The sequence below is a fragment of the Meles meles genome, chromosome X (genome assembly GCF_922984935.1).
Source record: "Meles meles chromosome X, mMelMel3.1 paternal haplotype, whole genome shotgun sequence".
NCBI classification, from domain to species: domain Eukaryota; kingdom Metazoa; phylum Chordata; class Mammalia; order Carnivora; family Mustelidae; genus Meles; species Meles meles.
This window is the reverse complement of record NC_060087.1, coordinates 30,895,675-30,914,839: the sequence shown is the minus strand read 5'-3', so window position 1 is coordinate 30,914,839 and position 19,165 is coordinate 30,895,675. Positions and strand designations below refer to the sequence as shown.

At 40.3% G+C, this 19,165-nt stretch overlaps 1 protein-coding gene and 1 non-coding gene across 2 annotated transcripts; both read left to right on the top strand.

Annotated features, from left to right (window-relative positions):
• Positions 1 to 1,518: 1,518 nt before the first annotated feature.
• On the top strand, positions 1,519 to 1,621 carry LOC123935669. The gene has a single exon (XR_006816956.1). It is a non-coding gene; the product is annotated as a U6 spliceosomal RNA (small nuclear RNA).
• Positions 1,622 to 6,503: 4,882 nt separating this feature from the next.
• On the top strand, positions 6,504 to 7,985 carry LOC123934586 (zinc finger protein OZF-like). The gene has a single exon (XM_045994740.1). It carries the CDS (start codon positions 6,504 to 6,506, stop codon positions 7,983 to 7,985), a length of 1,482 nt encoding a protein of 493 aa, XP_045850696.1.
• The last annotated feature ends 11,180 nt before the right edge of the window (positions 7,986 to 19,165 follow it).

Sequence of the window (19,165 nt, the reverse complement as noted above, 5' to 3'; positions counted from 1 at the left end):
AATGCCATTCCGATCAAAATTCCACCAGTGTGGGTATTTCTTTCTACGCTTTGTAGATGGCCATTGTTCATGACGCAACAAATATATAAAGAAGGGAACCTAAAAATAATCAAATTTTGTCTTTATAATTTCAAACATCTGTTCAGAGGAATAGGAATGATTTTTATTCAGAGTCAATATATTTAGGAGAAGTTTTGATCAGTAAAAAAATTTTTAATAGTTTCCCTACTACCTTTCCATCTCCCCAAAGAGGATAATCCTTTTGCACTGTTGGTGGGAATGCAAACCGGTGCAGCCACTCTGGAAAACAGTATGTGGAGATTCCTCAAAAAGTTAAAAAGAGAGCTACACTACAACCCAGCAACTGCACTACTAGGTATTTATCCAAAGAATACAAACATAGTGATTCAAAGGGGCACATACACCCCAATGTTTATAGCAGCACTATCCACAATAGCCAGAATATGGAAAGAGCCCAATTGTTCATCAACTGATGAATGGATAAAGAAAATGTGAGAATATATGTGTATATATATATATATATATATATGCAATAGAATATTACTCAGCCATCAAAACGAATGAAATCTAGTCATTTGCAATGACACAGATGGAACTAAAGTGCATTATGCTAAGCAGAATCAGTCAGTCTGAGAAAGACGAATACCATGATTTCACTCATATATGGAATTTAAGAGCCAAAACAGATGAACATAGGGGAAAGGAAGAATAAAATAAGATAAAAACAGAGAGAAAGCCAAACCATAAAGGGTCTTAACTATAGGGAACAAACTGAAGATTGCTGGAGGGGAGGTGGATGTGGGGGTGGGGTAAATGAGTGATGGGTATTAAGGAGGGCACTTGTGATGACCACTGGGTGTTACATGCAACTTATAACTCACTAAATTCTACCCCTGAAACTAATACTACACTATATGTTTACTACCTTGAATTTAAATAAAATCATGAAAAGAGAATGAAGATGTGAATAAAAAACATCAGCAATAAAAAATGGGTAACTAATTATTAAGAAACCTAGCACTGAAGATTAAAAACCATACATATGACCCAACAATCCCTCTTCTGGTTATATATCCAAAAGAAACTAAATCAGCAGTTTGAAGAGATTTTTGCACTCCCATGTTCATCGCAACACTATTCACAATAGCCAAGATATGGAAACAACCCAAATGTTCATCAATGGATGAATGGTTAAAGAAAATGTGGTATGTATATATATGATGGAATATTATTCAGCCATAAAAAAGAAGGAAATTCTACCAGTTGTGACAGTATGAATGAACCTGTAGCATAAGCTAAATGAAATAAGGTAGACATGGGAAGACAAACACTGTATGTACTCACTCATATAAGGAATCTAAACAAAACAAAACAAAAGTCAAACTCATAGAAAGAATAGAATGGTGGTCACCAGAGTCTAGGTAGTGGAGAAAAATGGGAAATGCTGGTCAAAGAAAGGGTCAAACTCTAAGTGATAAGGTAAATAAGTTCTCATGCTTACTTCAGCAGTACATACACTAAAATTGGAATGCTACAGAGGAGATTAACAAGGCCCCTCTGCAAGAATGACATGCAAATTCATGAAGCATTCTATATTTTTCCACTTTCTTACACCACACACAAAAACACATTCAAAATGGTTGAAAGACCTACATGTGAGAGAGGAAACCATCAAAATTCTAAAGGAGAACACAGTTAGCAACCTTTTTGACCTCAACAGTAACAACTTCTTATTAGACACATTTCTGGAGGCCAGGGAAACAAAAGCAAAAATGACCTATTGGGACTTCATCAAGATAAAAACCTTCTGCACATTGAAGGAAACACTCAACAAAACTAAGAGGTAACCTATGGAATGGGAGAAGACATTTGCAAATGACATATCTGAAAAGAGGTTAGTATCTAAAATCTATAAAGAACTTATCAAACTCAACACCCAAAAAACTAATAATCCAGTTAAGAAACAGGCAGAAGACATGAATAGACATTTTTCCAAAGAATACATCCAGATGGCTAATGGACACAAATAGAGACTCAATATCACTCATCATCAGGAGAATGCAAATCAAAACTACAATGAGATATCAACTCTCACCTGTGAGAATGGTGAAAATTAACAACACAGGAAACAACAGATTTTGGTAAGGATGCAGAAAAAGGGGAGCCCTCTTACACTGTTGGTGGGAACGCAACCTGGTGCATCCACTCTGGAAAATAGTATGGAGGTTCCTCAAAAAGTTAAAAATAGAGCTACCCTATGACCCAGCAATTGCACTACTGGGTATTTACCCAAAGGATACAAAGATATTGATTCAAAGGGACACATGAACCCTGATGTTTATCACAGCATTATCCACAATAGGAATATTAATGAAAGAACCCCAAGGTCCATTGACTGATGAATGGATGAAGAAGAGGTGAATATGAATATATATATATAAAGACATCCAGATATATATATTATATATATACACACACACAATACTCATCCATCAGAAAGAATGAAATCTTGCCATTTGTAATGATGTGGATGAGGTTAGAGTGTATTATTATGCTAAGAGAAGTAAGTCAGTCAGAAAGACAAATACCATATGATCTCACATATATGTGACATTTAAGAAATGAAACAGATGAAACAGAGGGGGGAGGCAAACCATATAAGGGGCTCTTAGAACAAACTAAGGGTTGCTGGAGGGGAGGTGGGCAGGGGGATGGGTTGAATAGGTGATGGGTATTAAGAAGGACACTTAACTGTGATGAACACTGGATGTCATTCATAAGAGATGAATCACTAATTCTACTCCTGAAACTATTACTACATTGTATGTTAATCAACTGGAATTTAAATAAAAACTTGAAACAAAACAAAAATATAGGATGAATAAGTTACTGGGACCTAACGTACAACACAGTAACTATACTTAATCATAGTGTATAGTAGACTTGAAATTTGCTGAGAACAGATCCTAAGTACTCTCACAATGCACATCCAGAAAAAGGTAACTATATAAGGTGACAGATATGTTAATTAACTTGATTGTGGTGATCATTTCATAAGATATACATATATCAAATCATCACATTGTATACTTTAAGTATATACAATTTTATTCATCATAATACCTCAATAAACCTGGACAAATATTAAATAAAGGTAAAAATAGGGGTACCCACATGGCACAGTCATTGAGCATCTGCCTTCAGCTCAGGTGATGATCCTGGGGGCCTGGGATCGAGCCCGCATCGGGCTCCCTGCTCAGCAGGAAGACTGTTTCTCCCTCTCCCCCCACCACTTCTGTTCCCTCTCTCTCTGTGTCTCTCTCTGTCAAGTAAACAAATAAAATCTTTTTTAAAAATAAAGGTAAAAATGATAAAGTACAGTGATTGATTTAATAGAAAAATATGAAAACCTAGATAATATAAAAATATTCTAGGGAAATATAAACTAGCAAGTGGCCCATCATGAAGAAAACCATAAAATCAAAGAAAGAGTAGTTAAATTTTTAGAACCACATACTGGCATAAAAATAGACACATAGACCAGTGGAACAGAGTGGAGAGTCCAGATATGGACCCTCAACTCTATGGTCAAATAATCTTCGACAAAACAGGAAAAAATATACAATGGAAAAAAGACAGTCTCTTCAATAAATGGTGCTGGGAAAACTGGACAGCGATATGTAGAAGAATGAAACTCGACCATTCTCTTACACCGTACACAAAGATAAACTCGAAATGGATAAAAGACCTCAACGTGAGACAGGAATCCATCAGAATCCTAGAGGAGAACATAGGCAGTAACCTCTTCGATATCAGCCACAGCAACTTCTTTCAAGATATGTCTCCAAAGGCAAAGGAAACAAAAGCGAAAATGAACTTTTGGGACTTCATCAAGATCAAAACCTTCTGCACAGCAAAGGAAACAGCCAACAAAACAAAGAGGCAACCCACGAATGGGAGAAGATATTTGCAAATGACAGTACAGACAAAAGGTTGATATCCAGGATCTATAAAGAACTCCTCAAACTCAACACACACAAAACAGATAATCATATCAAAAAATGGGCAGAAGATATGAACAGACACTTCTCCAATGAGGACATACAAATGGCTATCAGACACATGAAAAAATGCTCATCATCACTAGCCATCAGGGAGATTCAAATTAAAACCACATTGAGATACCACCTTACACCAGTTAGAATGGCCAAAATTAGCAAGACAGGAAACAACGTGTGTTGGAGAGGATGTGGAGAAAGGGGAACCCTCTTACACTGTTGGTGGGAATGCAAATTGGTGCAGCCACTTTGGAGAACAGTGTAGAGATTCCTCAAGAAATTAAAAATAGAGCTTCCCTATGACCCTGCAATTGCACTACTGGGTATTTACCCCAAAGATACAGATGTAGTGAAAAGAAGGGTCATCTGTACCCCAATGTTTATAGCAACAATGGCCACGGTCGCCAAACTGTGGAAAGAACCAAGATGCCCTTCAACGGACAAATGGATAAGGAAGATGTGGTCCATATACACGATGGAGTATTATGCCTCTATCAGAAAAGATGAATACCCAACTTTTGTATCAACATGGACGGGACTGGAAGAGATTATGCTGAGTGAAATAAGTCAAGAAGAGAGAGTCAATTATCATATGGTTTCACTTATTTGTGGAGCATAACAAATAACATGGAGGACAAGGGGAGACGGAGAGGAGAAGGGAGTTGAGGGAAATTGGAAGGGGAGGTGAACCATGAGAGACTATGGACTCTGAAAAAGAACCTGAGGGTTTTGAAGGGGCGGGGGGGTGGGTGGTTGGGGGGACAAGGTGGTGGGTATTAGTGAGGGCACGTGTTGCATGGAGCACTGGGTGTGGTGCAAAAACAATGAATACTGTTATGCTGAAAAGAAATTTTTAAAAAAAAGTAAAAAAAAAAAAAAAGAACCACAAAGATTTCAGACTTACTAAGCTTTTTTTAAAAAGGTAATTTCAACTGTGGGGGAAAAAAAAAACTGCTTCAATATATAGAATAGAAAATAGACAATTTCTCATTTTCTGAGCTTAGTAATGTCTGTGGTCCCCAAGAAAGAAAAGCACAAGAAAACAAAAACATAGATTTATCACACTTAAAACACAGAACCAGGGGCGCCTGGGTGGCTCAGTGGGTTAAAGCCTCTGCCTTCGGCTCAGGTCATGATCCCAGGGTTCTGGGATTGAGCCCCGCATCGGGCTCTCTGCTCTGCGGACAGCCTGTTTCCTCCTCTGTCTCTCTGCCTGCCTCTCTGCCTACTTGTGATCTCTGTCTGTCAAATAAATAAACAAAATCTTAAAAAAAAAAAAAACAGAACCAAAATTCAAACATAGTATCAGCAAATCACAGTCAATATTTCATTTTAATGACCTCATGACCAGTGGTTTAATCTCAAAATGCAAGGACAGCAAAATTTAAGAAAATTCACCAACAAAGTTAATTCATGAAAATAATGTATCTAAATGAGAAAAAACAAAACTAAATATAGGTCAATATACCATTGAATGATATCCAGCAATCATTCATGATTTTAAAAAAACTTGGCAAACAACTTTTGTAAATATATCTACCAAATATGTACAGCAAATATTTATACAGCATAGGATGCAAAGTCTAGGATAATTTACCTTAAATTCAGAAATTTAAAAAGTCATCTCTTATCAACACTACTAATCAACCTTATCCTAAAAGTTCTGGCCACTGCAAAAGATGAGAGAGAAAAAATAAGTGGAGAACGAATGCAGAAGTTGGAAAATATGAAATAAAGTATTTTCAGTGGTTATGATCATCTATATAATCAATCCAAGATAAAGAGCTGACAAACAGGTAGATCTAAAGAGGGAATTCAACAGTGGCTAAATACAAGATCAACACAGAAAACAAAACAAAACAAAACCTAATAGCTACCCTGTATAGCAACAATGAATCATTAAAAAAAATTATTCACGACTATGAAATTTGGAACGGACACATTTGGATGGATTTGAATGAAACCGAGAACCATGAACTTTAAAATTACCTTAAGTCACACTTGCCAAATGAAACCTCCATTTCTGTCTCCAATCTAAGGAAGTCAGCCCTTCCTCTGTTAAAATATATATATTTATCTATTTAAGGCGACTTCCGGATGGGACTTCCTGCCTCGGTCCATTGGACCCTGCTCCATCATATTTGGTTCCGGTTCATCTGAGAAAGGCAACCGGAAGCTCTAGGTAGAGACCGTTGCTCCGGCGGTTTTTTCTCCAACCGAACTGACGACATTTTCAAGGTTGGGGTGTAACTCTGCTTTTAGGAGCCGTGTTACCTCAGCTTTTTTTTTTTTTCTCAGCTTTATTTTTATGTGGTGTCCCTTTATGTGGAGATTTGGTGTCTGACCGTGGCGTGGACAATCTTTTGCCTCATTTTTCTTCACACCCTCTGAGGCGCGCCCTCTCGGGGCCTTGATACTGTAGCAATGGCGGAGGCTGGCGGCCAAACGGATCCCAACCGCAACATTGTAACCTTTGAGGATGTGTGCATATACTTCTCCCCAGAGGAGTGGGAGCTGCTTGATGAAGCTCAGAAACGCCTATACTGTAAGGTGCTGCTAGAAAACTTTCTACTGGTGACCTCACTGGGACTTCCAATTTCCAGATATCATTTAATTCCCCAGCCACTGCCAGTGAGAGAGCACGCGGCTCCTGCAAATGTAGCCATAGCTCCAGCAGGGGCAGGGAGAGTCAGGGGAAGCCACAGCACTTGTCAGAGAGTAGAAAATGAAGACGCATCTTCTGAGCAGGGTGTTGCTGTAAGAGAGTCACAGGTGAAAATTCTCAGCGTGAGTCCTTCCATCCAAAAGAGCCACCCATGTAACATGTGTGACCCAATCTTAAAAGACATTTTGCATCTGTCTGACCAGCAGGTAACATCCCTTGGGCCTCACCCACATCCATGTGGGTCATGTGGAAGAACCTTCTGGGTCACTGTCAACACTGAGCAGATCCCAAACCAGAAGAGTGAAGAAGTCCCTAGGAGGAAAAAAGACCAAGATTCCTTTGTGAAGAGCTACAGAAGCTACAAGTCAGAGAATGCCTTCACTTGCAAAGAGGATGAGAAGGACTTCTCGGCCAGCTCAAGACTTGTCCAGCACCATGCCCCTAAAGATAAGGAGAAGCCATGCAGCAGCATCCAGTGTGAGGAAGCTCTTCACACTGGACAAAAAGACTACAAGTGCAGTGAATATGGGAAAGCTTTTAGCACCAGAGGCAAATGTGTTAGGCACCAGAAAATCCACTCTGGAGAAAAGCCTTATGAGTGCAACGACTATGGGAAAGCTTTTGCCTGCAACTCCAACCTCCAAGTACAGCAGAGAGCTCCTATGGGATCAAGGTCTAATGAGTGTGCTGAGTGTGGGAAATCTTTTGTTAGAAAATCTCATCTTATTCAGCACCAGAGAACACACGGCGGAGCAAAACCTTATGAGTGCAGTGAATGCGGGAAAGCCTTTGGCCGCAAAGACACACTTACGCAGCACCAAAAAATTCACAGTGGAGAAAGGCCTTTTATGTGCAGCCGATGTGGGAAAGCCTTTCTCCGCAAAGATGCACTTGCTGAGCACCAGAAAAGCCACACTGGAGAGAGGTCTTACGAGTGTGATAGATGTGGGAAATTCTTTAGCCACAGTTCCTACATTAAAGTACATAAGAGAATTCACAGTGGAGCAAAACCTTATGTGTGTGGTGACTGTAGGAAAGCCTTTGTCAGTCACTCCCAGCTTCTTCAACACATGAAAGTTCACACCACAGCAAGGCCTATGGATGAAGTGAATGTGGGCAACTCTCTGGTGACAAATCCAGCCTCATCATGCACCGGGGACATAACACCAGAGCAAAGCGGTATGTGTTCAGCAAACATGGGAGGGCCCTCTGTAGGCCCTCCCACCGGGCTTGGCACATAAAAGTTCATATCAAAGAAAGGCTTCCTATGTGTGTGAGTTTTGGTGATCCTTTAGCTACATCTTTTAAGTTCATTTAGCACCAGGAACTTCACACCAAAGGGAGGCCTTAAGAGAGTAGGGAATACGCTTTGTCCTTGCTCAACATAATATGACTCATCTCTGAAAGTAGCCTTTCAGATGGGGTCAACATCTGAAGTTGAACTTCGTACATCCAGGCATCCATGCTAGGGAGGTAACTACAAGTGCCAGGTATGGGGGAAGGCTTCAGGACCTCCTTTTACGTTTTCTGCACTCCCCGGGACCTTCACCTGGCCTGAGCTATTCCATCATCTGTGTGTGTTGCAGAGACCACTGCACCTCTGTCAGTGGTCAGGGCCCCCGCACTGTGTGAGTCACCCAGTGTACTCAGGCAAGGCACACCTCCACCCTCCTTCCTATATTCCTGGAGGGAATCATGAGGGATATGAACCCATTAGGGATCCTCACTTCCTTCCCGCAGGTGGTTTTGGTGTGGACATGACCCAGCACCTGCCAAAAAGATCTGAGCTGGAGTCTGCTGCAGTTTCCCAGATGTTTTTGTTTCCCGTGGACAGTACTGACTCTCCATGAGATAGCTGAGATGGATTTCTCCAGCCTCCAAATCACCCAGCCTTGGAACAGCCTGTGCCACCCTGATCTGCTTTGTGCCTTGAAAAAAGCCTTATTTTAAAGCCCTTGTTCTGTTCACTGGGCGGGTTGGTTGAGAAAAGAAATGGGCTTTTGAGAAACAGGTCATGACTCAATGAGCTCATTTCTTCCCTTCACACCTGTATACAAGGGTGTTGAGTGTTTTCCACAGTCAGGACCAAAACTGGGACTGTGGGCTAAATAGAGTGTGCTGTCCAATTCGGTAGGCACTAGCCACAAATGACTAGTGAGCCCCTGAAATGTGGCTGGTGTGAACTGAGATATGCTGTATGTATAAAATGCACACTGGATTTCTAAAACATAGTATGAGAAAGAGAGAGAGAGTGAGACAGAATGTAGAACATCTCTTTATAATCTTTATTTGACAACATATTAAAATGATAATATTGGGGGTATATTGGTCTAAATATATTATTAAAATTTTTAAACAGAGAGAGAAAGATGAGCTTTGCCAACATGAAGAGAAGTGCCCTTTTTGTGGCAGCCCCAAATTTTATGTGCATCACAGAAAATGGCAGGATGGCAAAGAACAGCTCTCATCTAATTTGGCCTAATTGGCAATGCAACTCCAACCTCCTTTCCTAAACCTTCTTAGGAGAAATGATTCAGCCTTGTGGGACGGATCTTATGACCTAGATGTCAGGATCTCCTATGAGCCCTAAGCTCACCTTGATAAAGGGGTGAGTGGTATGACAACCTCCATGTGTTCTGGGAAGAGCAGGACTTAAGTCCATTTTCCTACGGGATGTCTCACATTCCCCAACACTGTTAAGCTGTAGCTATCTGCTGAGACATCCTCAGAAGTTATCAGCCTCTGTGAAGTCCAAAATTTGGGAGGCAGATAAGACATTCAGAGGCTAAGTAGGAAACACAATTGATATATTTCTTGTTCTGATGCATAGAATGTTGTCATTTTTCCTGCAACTCGAATTTATTAAGGGTAAAGATACTAGTTTTGTTTTTCTACTTTACAAAACTTTAAGCATTAGCACTTAGTAAGGCTGTCTCTGGTAAAGATTGTTTTATTTAGATATTCTAATGTTGGCTTGATTAAAACTTATTTAGAGAACTCTTTAAAAACTTAGTAGTTAAAATATACCTTTAAGATTAAAAAAACATAATATAGAAATACTGAGTACAGAAACCTTGATTAATTAGGGAGTGGTGGAGATTGTGGCAAACTAGAGATTATATGTCTGCTCTGAAGGGCAGACGTAAATTTCATGTGACTGTGGCTCTTGGTTAAAGGTGTACAGAAATTCTTAGAACCTACAGACCTCTTTATCTCCTGTGGCAGAGGTCAGTATCAGAGCAAACCATCAGAAGGTTTTCTGGATTCCTATACTGCCCTGGGCTGTTGACCTTAGGCCATCACTGCACAGGCAGGTAGCCCAGAGCAGGGAAGAGAGAGCCTACAGTCTCAGATGGGTCTTGTGACCCAGCCAGTGTTTGACTGAACGTGGTATTAATTGTTCTCCAGTTTTTACTGCCACTGAGGCAGGGCTGACCCTACCAAGATATGAGAAGTACGAAATAGTTGAAAGAATGTAGGGTTGGTTGATTTCCCAAAAGAGATGGGAGATCCAGATTTTTTATATGGTAGCATTATATCTCTTAATAGATTTATTGGCATATAAGTGGAATATAATAAGTTGCACATATTTAAGTTGTAGAGTTTGATGAATTTTGACATACGTAGACATCTGTGATACCATCACCATAGTTAAAGTAATGAGCATATCATTAGCCCTCAAAGTTTTTTCATGTCGCTTCATAATCTATTCCCCTTGCCCCTCTGTAACCCCTCATTCTTATTCAACAATTTATTTGTTTTATTTCACAGTACTTTAATTTGCACATTCTGGTATTTTACAAAATATATAGTATGTAATAATGCATAATAAATAATAAAGCCAGTATAGCCTTTTTTTAAACCTTCTTTCAGTAAGCATAATTGCTCAGAGATAAATTATTTCTTTCTGTTGCTGATTACTATTTCACTGTGTATGGATGTAATTCACCTATCAATTGTTGGTGGCCATTTGTTTCCAGATTCTAACTATTAAAAATAAAGTTTATTTGAAGGAAAATAAAGAATCTTTAATGAATTTACAGAGGCAGTTGCCTTGCAAAAGAAAGGCAACTCTTCAAAAACAAACCCCTCCACTCACATTGTCTCTCCATTGCCCTTGAGGAGTCAGATTCTAGCATGGTCTAGGGAAGGATTTCAAGATCTGGGGAGGAGATAGCACTTACATCCAATGTCATTGCAAACTGTTGCTTGTTTGTGTAAGCAAAAAATCAAGAAGTAGTGTGGGAATGGATTTTAAGTTTGCTGGACCAAGGAGAATAGAATACAAGGTTAAACTAAGTAACATTGATCAAAATAGGTAAACTTGGACCACCTGTGTGGCTCAGTTGGTTGAGCATCTGACTCTTGATTTCGGCTCGGATCATGATCTCAGGGTCTTGGGGATCCAGCTCCGAACAGCACTGGGCTCCACACTCAGTGGGGAGTCTGCTTCTCTCTCTCTCCCTTTAGCCCTCTCTCTCTCTCTCATTCTCTCTGTAAAATAAATAAATATATCTTTCAAAACTGATAGGTAAACTTGCCTGAGATTTGGCCTTAATGGACAAAGTGAAGCAGATGGAAGCAGATCTAACAGTTTGCTAAAGCCTGGCCTGAATGGTGGCCGGCATGAAAGAGTGAAAATGTCCCAGAATTTCCCCAGGACAATTTTTCTGTATCTCAGAGATATGACTCCTGAGCAAACTACATCTCCAAGGTTTTGGTTCTCTGGTTTCCATGTAGGTTTAGCCAGTGGAAGGCACTTAAGGGAGACTGGAGGGCAAAAGGTAAGGAGGATTCAGGTTTCTTCTCCTCCCTCTATGCAGCAGCTGGCCTCCTTGGCAATATCCGCATCTCCTGTTCTTCCAAACAGTCTGGCCATGGTTCCCACATTTACCAGGTGATCTTGAGCCCTGGACACCAGCAACACCACCCTAGGTTTGTCCCTCTGTCCTAGGGGTGGTAATTTTTTCCTGCTGATACTCATGTCCGTGTTGCTCCACCTCCCCTCATTTTGGGGATCACATCGATCAACTGAGTGGCCAATTTCTTGGCTTAAACTCCTTCTATTTAAATACTTCACTAAGGTATTTTTTTGTTATGTCTTATTTTTCTCTAGTTACATTCTAAGTAGTGAATGAGTATGCTGAAAGAATTGGAAGAGGGTGTGAGTGAGAAATGTGGGAGCTAAACATTTTTTAGTCAAGGTTTCTGTACAAAACAGACAGCTTATTCAAAAGGTACTTGAAGAAAATGTAATGAATGGGTGATTTATAGAGTTGCGAGAAAGATTAAAGAACTCAATTGAATGGCGATGCACCCAGAGACTAACAAGAGTGTGAAGCTCCTCCCAGACTTACAAGAGAAGGCGAGAGAGAGAGCAGTGTTACTGGAACTGACAAGATCTGTAACTATGGAAAAGGGCTCCCCAACAGGAGTTGTGGCCATAGGTAGGGGAACATGACCACTATTAAACTGTAAACTGGCAAAGAAGGATCGTCCGGAAATGGGAATAGACACCTGATCTCTCTCACTCCTGACCTTAGATCCTGTTCCAATACCTGTCCTGTCATTGACAAAATGCAATTATAAGCCAAAGCTCAAGGGGGCGCTGGCGATGCAGTCCACAGGGGTCATCCTGTCAGCACATAGAAGAACAGAGAAGAGAGAGACAGAGATTGGATCCAGAAAAACAAATAGACATGGAATAGCATAACCAGCCAATGAATTGAAGGTTGAGGGTACTTGCTAAAACCAATAAATCAAAAAATAGCCATAATAGTCTGTATCAAGGGAAAAACAGTTTCCTCACACACAGCATTTCTGACACTGGATATATGGGTTTCTTTCCCCACATGGACTGACTCTCTAACACCAACCAAATGTCCTGTGAGTCAATTCAATAAGGACTCTAACTGAAGTTAGCAGAGACACCACCTGTTAAGGGCTTAGTCCCATAAGACTGCCCCCTACTTCAGATGCTAATTGTGCATAGGAGGTCCACAGGGTACTCACAACGTCTGTCTGACTTGGTTTCAAATCAGAGGTTCCGGGGCGCCTGGGTGGCTCAGTGGGTTAAGCCTCTGCCTTCAGTTCAGGTCATGATCCCAGGGTCCTGGGATTGAGCCCCGCATCAGACTCTCTGTTCAGCAGGGAGCCTGCTTCCTCCTCTCTCTCTGCCTGCCTCTCTGCCTACTTGTGATCTCTATCTGTCAAATAATAAATAAAATCTTAAAAAAAAAATCAGAGGTTCCCATGACCCCGTCTTCAGGTTTGATAGTTTGCTATAAGGGCTCACGGAACCCAGGAAAACAGTTTACTTACTGTTGCCAGTTTATCACAAAGGACATTTTAAAGGATGCAAATGAATAGTCAGATAAAGAGAAACACAAGGCAAGGTCTAGAAGGGTCCCAAGCATAGGGGACACTTTCTGTCATTGTGGAGTTGGGGTGTGCCACTGTCCTAGCATGTAGAAGTGTTCACCAATCTGAATGCACCTCAAGCCCCATACTTTTGGGATTCTTATGGAAGCCTCACCATGTAGGCATGATCCAGTCATTAACTGGATCTCCAACCTCTTTCTCCTTCTGTGGATAGGGAGTAGCACTGAAAGTTCCAAGTTTCTAAGCCATGGCTCGGTCTTTCTGGCTTGCCAGCCCCCATCCTGAAGCTATGTAAGAGCCCACCAAGAATTGCCTCATTGGAACAAAAGAATACTCCTATCACCCAGGACATTCTAAGGGGTTTGGATGTTCTATGTCAGGAACTGGAGTTAAAGACCAAGCATTAAAAGAGGCTCCTAGTGTTCTTTCTAGGAAATTTCAAGGCCTTGTAGGAGCTCTATGCCCAGAAACAGGGGCAGAGACCAATAGATATATTTTATATTAAATCACAGTATATTATATATAAAAATAGTATAGCTAAAAGAGTTGAAAATGATCACTACTGAAGGTGAGATGCAAACAGTTTTTTAAAATAAATCATTATGAAATATTTGAATATTTAAACTGTGTGTGTGTGTGTGTGTGTGTGTGTGCATATTGTTTTGCGTGCTGGTCTCAGCTAATCAACAACTGATATTGTGGCTGGACAGGTCCTTATGGTTATTATGATTGCAAGCTGCCCTTCAGCAATAAGTACCAGGAAACTCTGAAAGAGGAAAAAAGGTTTATTACCTACAGATCCTGGAAATTACATAGCATATCCAGGGTCACATAGCAAGGTCACAGGTAGTGAGAGAGCACAGGCCTGGGAATCTGCATTTTTGGGGGGGTCAGGGGTGGGAGCATAAGGTTTCACAAGCTCACTTTTAATTGGTGAATTTAAAACATGAAAGTGGGGAGCCCTTGTGTGGCTCAATCAGTTAAGCGTCCAACCCCTCATTTCAGTTTGGGTCATGATCTCAGGGTCATGAGTTCAAGCCCCATACAGGCTCCAAGCTGGGTGTGGAGCCTGTTTGAGATTCTGTCTCTCCCTCTGTCTCTGTCCCCCCACAAATCCCTCCCCCACCTCCGGTTGCCACACATCACGCACGTGCTCCCTCTCTTTCTCTCATCACACACACACACACACACACACACACACACACACACACACACACGGAATTAAAAGCAAGTGGCCCAAACCAAGATCTTAAAACAAAGGAGCCGCAGGGGTGGCCTGGCTCCTTACCTGGTCCTATGACTGGCAATGTGTTTATTCAAGATAATTGTGGTTGAAACTGAGGCCTCTGCAACCAAAGCTTAAGCCAGACACTTGCATTACAAAAAAGGGAAAACCAACGGTCAGGGCTTATGCTACAAATGGATACACAAACTATATATATATCCTTAAAAGAAAAATGCTGTATTCCGGTTTGGCTGGGACAGTCCCAGTTTGCCCTGCTGCTGCCGTGTGATTGTTCACAGTGCTCTCCTCTACCTTCTGTGGTAGGCTGACTGATGATAACCCCTCTCCACGAAAGCCACATCGTACTACCCAGAACCTGTAAACACTACCTTAGATAGCGAGGGGAAAAAAGATCTTTGCTTATGTAGTTAAGGTAAGGATTTTGAGATGGGGAGCCTATCCTGATTATCAGAGTGAGCCCTAAATGTAAGACTTTTGGCCCTCCAGACTGTGGGAGAACAAATTTCTGGCTTTTTAAGCAAACCAAGTTTATGGTAATTTGTTACAACAAGAAACTAACACACTGTCAAAAGTGCCACATTTTGCAAGGTAAATTCTATGTTCGCTCTATCTCCATCTAAGCTAGTTCACAATTTCTTGGCTGTCCTTTTATCCCATTATACCCATTTCCCTTCACTCGCAGCTAATGAATCTAGTATCTATTTAAGCAATAAATGGACGTGTTCAGATAACAAATTTCTCAATGTCTGGCCTCCAGTTTACCCATGATTTGCATGAATATTGACCTTCACCTACTTGTTGCTTCTCTCAGAGGAAATGTTAACCTCACATTTGTGCTCTCTATTTGGAGGCAAATTTGACATCTTCAGATTACTGAAATGTTCTTTCCTAAGCAACCATGAGGCAGGAAGCCTGGACAGCGATCACAGTCCACTCAAGAAGGCAGGTTGCAGAGGAAGCAATTATTTGTGAGATAGACACAGAAAGCTGCTGGCCCACAGCACCCGTGTGTGAATCCTGGTAGGTGCAGACCAGCACTAGGGTGTGTGCTTATGGCCACTGTGCAGCAAGCTGTCTTCATGACCGGATGCAAGAACCCTAGATAGACAGCAGCATCACAGAAGACAAAGAAGGAAAAGTGTTTGTTAATAGGTTTGGAATTCAAAGAAAAGAGGTTGAATTTGAATCACTGATAAATATAGATACAGAACATGAGGTGGGAATAGGGGATGTTGAAATTCTTAATGGATATTTGCTCTGAACTTCAGGCACTATAGAACTTTCTTCAGGATGAGTGGGCACCAAACCTTCTAACGCAATATTTTCCCGAAGTTTCTGCTCACTTCTTCCTCTTGCCTTATCTCATTTCCTCAACTGCCCAGATTTCTGTGTGGGAATCATAGCTTGGTAAACGCTATAATCTCTTCCTGATAGGAAACATTCAGATTTGATTTTTTTTAGATTGTCTATTTAAATGCAAATCCATCAGCTAATTTTAAATAATTTTTCAACTTTATGCCGTGTAGATGCAGCTTAAATGTAAATTTCCTAAATTAGAAAAATACAATTAAAATAAGAAAATTAAATATAAGACAGACATATCCTTCTTTTTTTCTTTCAAATTTTTTATATTCTACTCCCCAAAGTTTAGTTGAAAATTCTGAGTAGGAGCATGAAATTAGTTTCCTTAATGAAACAAGATGTCCTATTTAAGCAAAAATAATTCCTCCTATTCCAAAGAACATATTTAGTTAAGGAATGATAGAGAGCTTTAAATTTGGGGGGGGGATGAAAAACAAAACCAGCCCTATAAAAGCCACTACTTCAAGAATAATATATAATCTTTATTACTCTGTTGATAGATAGTTACGACAATATATGAGCAATTGTTTTGAGTTGATAACATCATTCTATCAGTTCCAAAATGTATAAATTCTATCATGTAGTTTCTTGATGTAATGCACACACAAATAAAAAACAGATCAAAACCAAACAATTTTTCATAGGGAAATGAAAAGGAATGAAGAAATAGAGGTAAGTAAACATGCTTTCTCAACACCGTAGAAGAGCATTGTGCTACACTGAAAACATTTCTATTAGATTTTAAACCTGTTGATCGGCAAGCTATTTTTGCCATCGTTTCCCTTGGAGATGGATACGCACAACACATAATCCAGTTCATTTCTCATATTCAACAACACTTACAACTGAGTAAAAACAAATGGGCTTCTAATCTCATGACACTTGGAAAACAGCATGTGGAAAAGAAATTAGAGTACGGATTTGGCAGTAAAATAAAATGACAGAAGTGGATTCCCTCATCTATTCTTCTTCAGCTTGAGGGAGATCTAAATTAAGAAGGTGGTAGAGAAGGTAAATTGAGCCAACCATAAACACAGCAACCCATTTCAAAAGCATTTCATTCTTAAATGTGCCAGTGATTCATTTATCCATCTATTCCTTCAGCATTTTTCCATAACTTGTAAATTTTCAAAGTTGGCCTTTGAGACAAGTTACTGACAACAAGCTCAATCTCTTTCAATTTAGGAAAATCAAGTCTACTCAAAGTGCCCTGTACTTAAAATTTTGCATTTTGAAAGGTAGCAAGCTGTTGTAAAAAATGAAATCTCTTCTCTATGGTAATGGAGTTAGAAGCCTCCAATGCAACGGTGCTAATAATAAGATTTTGAAAGCAATTTTAAGCCACAAAGTCAAGCAATGACCTGTAGGATTGATTTTATTTCACTGAGGATGTATTAATGTGTTATTTCTTTGGGTTTCAGCAGTAACAGATTTATTTCACTATAAAAACAAAACAATGAATTCAAGTCTAGTTTTTTTTAAGATTTATCTATTTTTATTTTAGAGAGAGCACACATGTGCAAGTGGGGGAGGTGTGGGGGCAGAGGGAGAGGGAGAGAAGCAGATTCCCCTCTGAGCGTGGAGCCCCAGGCTCCATCTCAGGACACTGATATCATGACCTGAGCCAAAATCAAGAGTCATTCACTTAACCAACTGAGCCACCCAGGCGCCCCTCAACTCTGGTTTTAAATGAGAAAATTATTTCATGCTTATCTATTTTATGAAATATTTTTTTTAAGAATTAGACCTTGGAAACTACTATAATGTATTAGGCTAATGCTCTGCAGCTCTTAACCATATGCATTGTTTTAATCTATTATTATATGAAAATGCTCCTTATGCAAATACAGCATGTATATAAATTTCACTTTCTAAGTTGACATTAAGACATTATTTAGCCTTAGGGTGCCTGGGTGGCTCAGTCAGTTAAGCGTCTGCCTTGGGCTCAGGTCATGATCCCAGGGTCCTAGAATTGAGCTCCACATTGGGCTCCCTGCTCAGCGGGGAGTCTGCTTCTCCCTCTCTCTCTTCCTGCTGCTCCCCCTGTTTGTGCTTATGCACGCTCTCTCTCAAATAAATAAATAAAATCTTTTTTTTAAAGACATTATTTAGCCTTCTCATAATAAGAACAGAAGTTGATCATGGTACTATTCAAGAAAATAGTTTTTTATATTTATAAATATTAACTACAAAAGAGGAAAACAAAACACGCTAGCATGTGAGTTTATATCTTTAGAGAATAGATATAATCCACCAAGTTCTCAATTAAACACTATTTTCTCTGGGGTGCCTGAGTGGCTCAGTTGGTTAAGCATCTGCCTTTGGCTCAGGTCGTGATCCCAGGGTCCTGGGATCAAGCCCTGCATTAGGCTCCCAGCTCAGTGGGGAGCCTGCTATCCCTCTCCCCACTTGTGCTCTCTCTCAGAAAGAAAGAAAGAAAGAAAGAAAGAATCATTAAGTGATTGTTAAAGAATGGAGAGTGGTTACCTTCAAAACTGAATGATTTTAATGAGACAATCAAGATAACAATCATATGTATGGTACTGGGGGTAAGGCCCTGTTTTGCCCCATCTCGCCTCCATCACTCACTGCTTCATTCTCAAACTCTTCTGGATCCTAAAAATTTCTACAAATTGGGTTTAGCCCTGTCTTTACTGTTTTTATCTTATAAGTTTTGAAATTTTATGAAGTAGGACTGTTATCTTCCATAGTTGCTGCTGTCTAGTATGTGATGTACCAATATGTGATGAGCAGGCTTCATTATTTATTAAATAATTTATTAAGATCATGCCTCTCCTAAAAATTAATTCATTGCTCTACCAAATAAATTTCGTAAGTTTGACATTTTAGGCTAAGTGGGACTGGGGTGAAGTTCATTACTCAACCTATTATCTATGGGGCCTACAATTGTTGGTGCTTTTAAATAGTTAGCAGCCCTCAGGATGCCTGGGTGGCTTAGTCGGTTAAACATCTGCCTTTGGCTCAGGTCATGGTCCCAGGGTGCTGGGATCAAGTCCTTCATCAGGCCCCTTGCTCGGCAGTGAGCCTGCTTCTCCTTCTGCCGGCCATTCTCCTACTTGTGCTCTCTCTGACAAATAAACAAATATAATCTTTTTTTAAAAAAAGCAGCTCTCATGACAGTTCAAAGTTTGTTGAAGGAGGAAATGGTGGAAGAAATGTCAAAGGTACAATAAAACATAGGTCTGCGGGGCACCTGCGTGGCTGCTCAGTGGGTTAAAGCCTCTGCCTTCAGCTCAGGTCATGATCCTGGGGTCCTGGGATCGAGCCCCACATTGGGCTTTCTGCTCAGCAGGGAGCCTGCTTCCCCCCTCTCTCTCCACCTTCCTCTCTGCCTACTTGTGATCTCTTCTGTCAAATAAATAAATAAAATCTTAAAAAAAAATAGGCCTGAAAGACCGGGGATAGACTACA

Bases quoted from the DNA above. Each gene is read 5' to 3' on its own strand.
- LOC123934586 (XM_045994740.1), top strand. From the start codon at position 6,504: ATGGCGGAGGCTGGCGGCCAAACGGATCCCAACCGCAACATTGTAACC.